Source organism: Triturus cristatus, chromosome 10 (assembly GCF_964204655.1).
Source record: "Triturus cristatus chromosome 10, aTriCri1.1, whole genome shotgun sequence".
In the NCBI taxonomy this organism is placed as follows: domain Eukaryota; kingdom Metazoa; phylum Chordata; class Amphibia; order Caudata; family Salamandridae; genus Triturus; species Triturus cristatus.
Window position 1 is genome coordinate 1062265613 of NC_140593.1, and position 6000 is coordinate 1062271612.

Genomic DNA, 6000 nt, shown 5'->3' on the forward strand with positions numbered 1-6000 from the left:
GGTGGGCCAAACAGACTCCTTGGGTGAATGCATAGTCAATCTGAAGAGGAAGAGTACAGTCCTCAGCCGGATTGCTGTGTCATTGGTACAAGAGTAGATTTGATAGTCCATGTCGGGGTCTAGTTGAATATCTCAAAGTGTTCCGGTGGACAGTGGGAGGTGTTGTTCCAGGGCATGATGCATAGGGCTGAACCATGCAGAGACTGGCCATGTGGTGGGTACGGATGCTACTGCCTCCTTCCTCACACAGTCATTGCACTCCACATCTCACTCCTCCGAGATGTCTTATGTGTTCGGTGTGTCAGGTGTGTGTGGTGGTGTTATGGCTGCATCACTGTGGGCCATTGACACATCACGGGGCGGCTGTGTAGTGGCCGCATCACTGTGTGCCAATGACACATCAGGGGGTGGAGATGAGTGTGTCGAAGTTCCTGCAGCAATCATCTGGTAAAGCTCTGTGGCAGCAATGGCAAGATGAGGATCTGCAAGGCCTGGAAGATCCCAGATACATGTCACTGGTGTTCAGCCGTGGCAGCCCTACTTCCAGCCTGCATCCGCTCCATGGTCTCCATTGGCCTCCGCATCTGTGCCAACTGTGTGCTGCCATCACTGGAGCCTGCCTGACTACACAGTTCTTGTATCTGAGTAATGGCCCCAGTGAGGTCAGCCAAGGATTGTCGGTGAGCATGGTGCGGACAGGGGGTGTCCGTTAGGGACTGTATGTGGTCCCTGATGGGACTCAGACACCCACGTATGGCATCGAGAATGGCTGCCACGCCACCCGCTTCTGAACAGCCAACTCCTCCTGACACGCTAACACACAGCGTTGGAATTCCATGTGTTGGTCGTGGGGTCCTCTGGGCCAGCCGTGGTCGTGGGTGCTTCCTGCTGTGTGGTCTGTGCAGGGTGTAGGCTCACCACGATGCAGCTGGACTGCCCTGCTCCTGGGGATTGGGTGCAGAGGCTGTCCACGAGCCGTTGGAGGGTGTTTGAGCAAATGTGCAGGGTGTCTTCTTCATCATCACTGTAGAGATGTGTGGTCTGCTCTTCAGGAGGTGTTGATTGTCCCTTTGCGATGTAAAGGGGAGATGCAGGTTAACAGTGTATTCCATGTATGTTGATGCATTGTACATGTTTACATACAGACTGCATGACAATGTACATTGGGACTGTTTTGGAGGAGCTGGCTATTTGCTGGGAAACAAGGGACATTTCGACTACATGACGGATGTGAGGTTGTACTCGTACATTATCGTCCATAGTGTCATGCAAGGCCAGATGTGATTGGCCATTTTCTATGCACGAGCGGCACCAGTTGTGTCCTCTGTCCTGTGGTGTAGGTATTGCACTTTGTACCACATTTTCGTCAATGTTGATGTGCTGTGATTGCTATGTGTGTGTGCTGCATTGTTGGCGAGTTGGCCCTGCAGCTCTGATTTGGCGGCCCCTCATCCCTTTGAGTCAATGTGCTTTTGAATTGTGTGCTTTTCGGGTGCTGTGAAGTTTGCGACCTGGGTCATTTGTGCCCTTGGACATATTTTGTACTCTTGTGCATTGTTTGTTTGCAGATGTGTTTTTGACATCATGGGTTGTAGGTGCACGTGAATGTGTCAAAGTGTGACCTGCTCCTTTATGGATGTGGTCCACACTCAGCCATCTCAAAGTCGTCTCGTGCACCATGTCATGTATTGTGACTGCAGCCATGCTATCTGTCATGCAGTGTCAGGTGCATAGTCCATGTGGCTCACAGGGCCGATGCTTTTTGGATTCAGCACATGTGCATGTGTAGGTTGTGGCATTGGTGATATGAAGCGGGGGCCCATTTGTGCACATTGTGGATGGGGGCCTACTTGGTGTTTGTATGTGTGCTGCGGTGTGCCAAGGGTATCTGGGACATGTTCCACACTCATTGTAGGTGTGCAGTGTGCTGAGCATGATTTTGCATGTGTGCCATTGTATGTTGTTGACGATGGACTGCCATATTTCCGTTTGTGTTGCCAATGACGTTGTGGAGGTGACGAACAGTTGTTGGTAGTGTTCTATTACCTCCGTGACGATGATCCGGTCTTCCTGCGGACTGAACTCTGTCTTCCTTTTCCTCTTCTCCTTGCCCTTCCCTGTGGGGCTTGTGGGGTTCGGGTTGTCCTCTGCACTCAGTTCGGGTGCATCTATGGTGCTACGCAGTTTAATTGGGATTTGGTGTTTTTTTTTCCTTTTATAGTTCATTTTCCCGCATGATGTATGGGATTTGCAGGCCTGTGGCTGGTTTTCGCTGATTTTTGTGATGTTTTGCATTTTTGCGGCGTCACGTTGACTTCATCGCGGACATTTGACGCGTTGTTGTGAGCCTATCGCATGGTGCTGCCGGCTTGGGAATGCCGTGTAACCAAGGTGTTATTTTCCCGCGATGTACTGCAATGTGGAGAGTTGCATTAAACTACTTTTGCAGTAGTTATCACACGTTCTTGAGAATATACCCCTCTGTATGAGTCCAATGTTCAGAAGCATCACACAATAATAATAATTCATTGATTCTTTTTGTCTTCATTCAATTGAAAATCTCCTTAAAAAGCGATACTGCCAAAGCCAACATGCTTTATTCTGAAGAGAACTTACTTAGGGCATCAATATGTTTATCTGTCCCAACTTGTTCCATCCACCGTCCATAGTCATGGTTAATTGTACACACATACACACGCACACACACACATATATATATGTACACAGGGGCGGCTGGTGACATTTTAAAGTGGTGGGGCGTAAAATGATTGGTATACTTCACCGTTGCGAGCAAGCGTAGCGAGCGAGCCCGAACCCCTATAAGGAGGGTTCGGGGGGGTTCTCCCCCCGAGAAAATTTTGAAAAAAGAGAAGAGAAATGGTGCATTTTCAAGCAAATTTGAGAAAGCAGGAAGGTTAATAAAGCAATTGTGAAAGTGCAGTTATAACATTAATAAAGAGATGTCATATAACATAGGTAGCTGCTTATTCAGTGTATAACCACAGAGCTTCATAACAGACTTCGAGATACAATGCATTTCTGAGTACCTCACTCACAGATGTTTTTTATTTAACAAACTAAACTGGTTGCAAAGTAGCAGCATTCAACATTGTTTACTTTTTGTAAATGAAATCAGCATGTCTCTCTCTAAGAGCAGCAAACTTTTCAATATCTTTAGTGTTAAAGTCCGGGATTTTCTGAACTAGCTTGCTCTCTACAGAGAGCATTGCCAAAGCATTGAGTCTTTCCTCAAGCATGGTGTTTCTCAGGAATGTCTTAATCCTCTTTAAGGCTGAAAAACATCGTTCTGCCTCGACTGTTGTCATAGGAGTGGTTATGACAATTTTAAGTAAAGCCACTGTCTCTCCAAGTGACTTTTCCATATTAAGTTTATGTATTAAAGCCAGCAAAGACAAGGCACTTGTGGCCTTCCGGTACACAGGCATTCCGTACAGTACAGTCAACTCAGTTCTCAGCTCTTCTTTATTGAGCATAGGATAAGCTCCCACAGCCTCATTCAGAGCACGCTCCGGGAAGGATTCATCATATTTGGCAAACTGTTGACTTTGCAATAATGTGGCACTCACCAAATGTTTAGTGAAAGAAAAAGGCTCTCGAGCCTGCACAATTACAATGTCACAGATCTCCTTTGCAATTCGGACCATAGTGGTGATGTTTTTCCTGCGGTTTGTGAAAATAGATTTCTCTGGAAGTTTGCTGTCTAAATTGTCAACCCCATCTCTCACATTGCTTATGCTTTGTACAAACATAGTAGTATATACTTGCACTTTGACAGTATCTATCTCTCGTGCTTGTAACTGATTAACAGGTCGACAGCTACCATTATATCATGAAATAAATACAGTAAGAACTGAAACTCTCTGTCTTGTAGTGTTCTACCAAAGCCATGGGCTTCTATCTGACTTTTGTAATCAAACTCATCATTGGCTTCTATGGCTTCAAAACATTTCAGAAGGTCCTCTCTATGTTCATAGATTAGGTTGACTGTACGGATGTTAAAGTTCCAACGAGTTGAGGATCCCCTTGGAACGCTTTTGTCTACAATGTCATGAAGTGCTTCTGTTCTTTTGGGGGAACGCGAGAAGAATGCTGCCATGCCTCCTATATCCTGAAAGAAAATTCGTGTCTCGGTGATCTTTGATACTGCCTGTTGCATAATAAGATTAAGTTGGTGAGCGTAACAGTGCACATAATGAGCATTAGGGTACACATCTCGAATTCTCTTCTGAACTCCACTAAGGCTTCCACTCATTACGGACGCACCATCATAGCTTTGCGCAATAAGTTTTTTTTTTTGAGGCAGCTCTGGAAAAATTAAGCTCAGTTGACGCAGTATAGCTGCAGTAATGGTTTCTGCACTAGAGTCTCTTAAATGTGTGAAACCATAGAACCTCTCCACAACTTGTCTGTCATTGTCAATGTATCGAAACACTAATACGGACTGTGTTTTAGTGGCCACATCAGTGGTGTCATCAGCCTGAATAGCCACAAAGTCTGTGTTTTGCAATTCTTGCACAATATGGCTTCTCATAATTTCGAGCATACACTCAAGAAGTTCATTTTGTATTGTTTTAGAGGTGCCCTTAAAGACTGTAGCACGTGCTAAATGTGCTTCCATATCCTTGTCTATGCTTGCTATTAAATCCACAAGGCCTTTGAATATTCCAGGATTTGGGGAACCTTCCGATTCATCATGGCCTCGCAATGCCAGTTCAAAAGCACCACAGAAACGAATGCAATCAATTATTTTGGATAGAATCTGTCTGTTCCTATCAACTGCTTCATTGTGTTTCTGTATTGCTTTGCGGTATGCATCACTTATCTGCTGCTCAATCGGAGCATCTTCCCCCAACATTCCCAGTCTAGTCAGGTTTTCCATATGCTTTCTTGTGCGTGAATGCTTCTTTATTGTTTCAGACAAATGCTTCAAGTCTGTTACTCCTTGATTTGTCCAAGAAAACTCACCACCAAACAGCAAGCAGGGGAAGCAGAACAGAGAATTTCTTAAAGGGCACCCTGTAAGCCAATCAGCTTTTGTGTACCAGGCGTTTGAGAATGTACGTGTGGACATTTTTCCTCTGTCCTGGGAAGTTTGCTGTAGTTTTAGGTCAGGCCGATGAGGTCCCAATTGCTTTAAATCTATTTTCTCTTGAAGTGGCCGTGCCTGGAATGACCTTGTAATCAGCTCTTGTACTGTATTCATGATGACGATGCTGGCCTTACCAATATATATTAAAGAAACCTGCCAATAATCAAAGTACAACATATAAGGTGCGGTGCAATAATATCAAATTGCAGTATAAATACATATATCTTGTGCAGTATCGCAATAAATCTCCAACAGCTCCCCTTAGCACAACATGACTGCTAAAAATACAGCCTTACTGTCTGCTGCCTCTGTGTGCCATAGTGGTTGCTGAAGGCACTGAAACAGACACTGCTTGAGGGCCTTGAACAAGGCAAGGGATAGATAGTGCTGTTAACAACCGTTATTGCCCAAATCACAGGGCTAAGCTGTTAGTAAATTCCATCCACTGAGGGTACAATGTTCAGAATGTGTGCCTACCCCAACCACCATGTACAGTGACCACACACATACCTCTAACTCCAATCTAAAAAAAAAATAGCATCAGTTTCCTTACCTTTAACTCTGGTGTTTGCTGGGTCGTAGCCGGGGTGAAAGAGCAGCAAAGGAGGTCTTGTTCTTCGCCGGAAATATGACCAAAAATTTGGTAAGGGTTGTCAAGCTTTAGAAGGTGCTGAAAATAAAAATAACGTGCTGTAACTAGACAAGCATTGCTTTTAAAATACAAGTAATCCCAATGAATTTTACCAGCGTCAGTTCTTCAAGTTAACATAAAATAACTACAGTGTTCTTAAAATATTTATTTTGTTTGATGTTCGGGGAAACCAGACTTTTTTTAGTCTGCTACGTTAAAATTATCCATTGGAACCTGCTTACATTTAAATGTAATAATG

The 6000-nt window shown here is 44.6% G+C and overlaps 1 protein-coding gene across 1 annotated transcript in view; it reads right to left on the reverse strand.

The window, feature by feature from the left end:
- LOC146796565 (uncharacterized) overlaps positions 1 to 5776 on the reverse strand; it is a 36580-nt gene extending 30804 nt beyond the window's left edge. The window contains exons 1-2 of the mRNA XM_085631349.1: positions 5664 to 5776; positions 3901 to 5263 (exon numbers count right to left, since the gene is read on the reverse strand). Coding sequence (XP_085487475.1) covers positions 3901 to 5224 — 1324 coding nt within the window. The 5' untranslated portion in view covers positions 5225 to 5263; positions 5664 to 5776. The remainder of the gene's footprint in view (positions 1 to 3900; positions 5264 to 5663) is intronic.
- Positions 5777 to 6000: the final 224 nt, after the last annotated feature.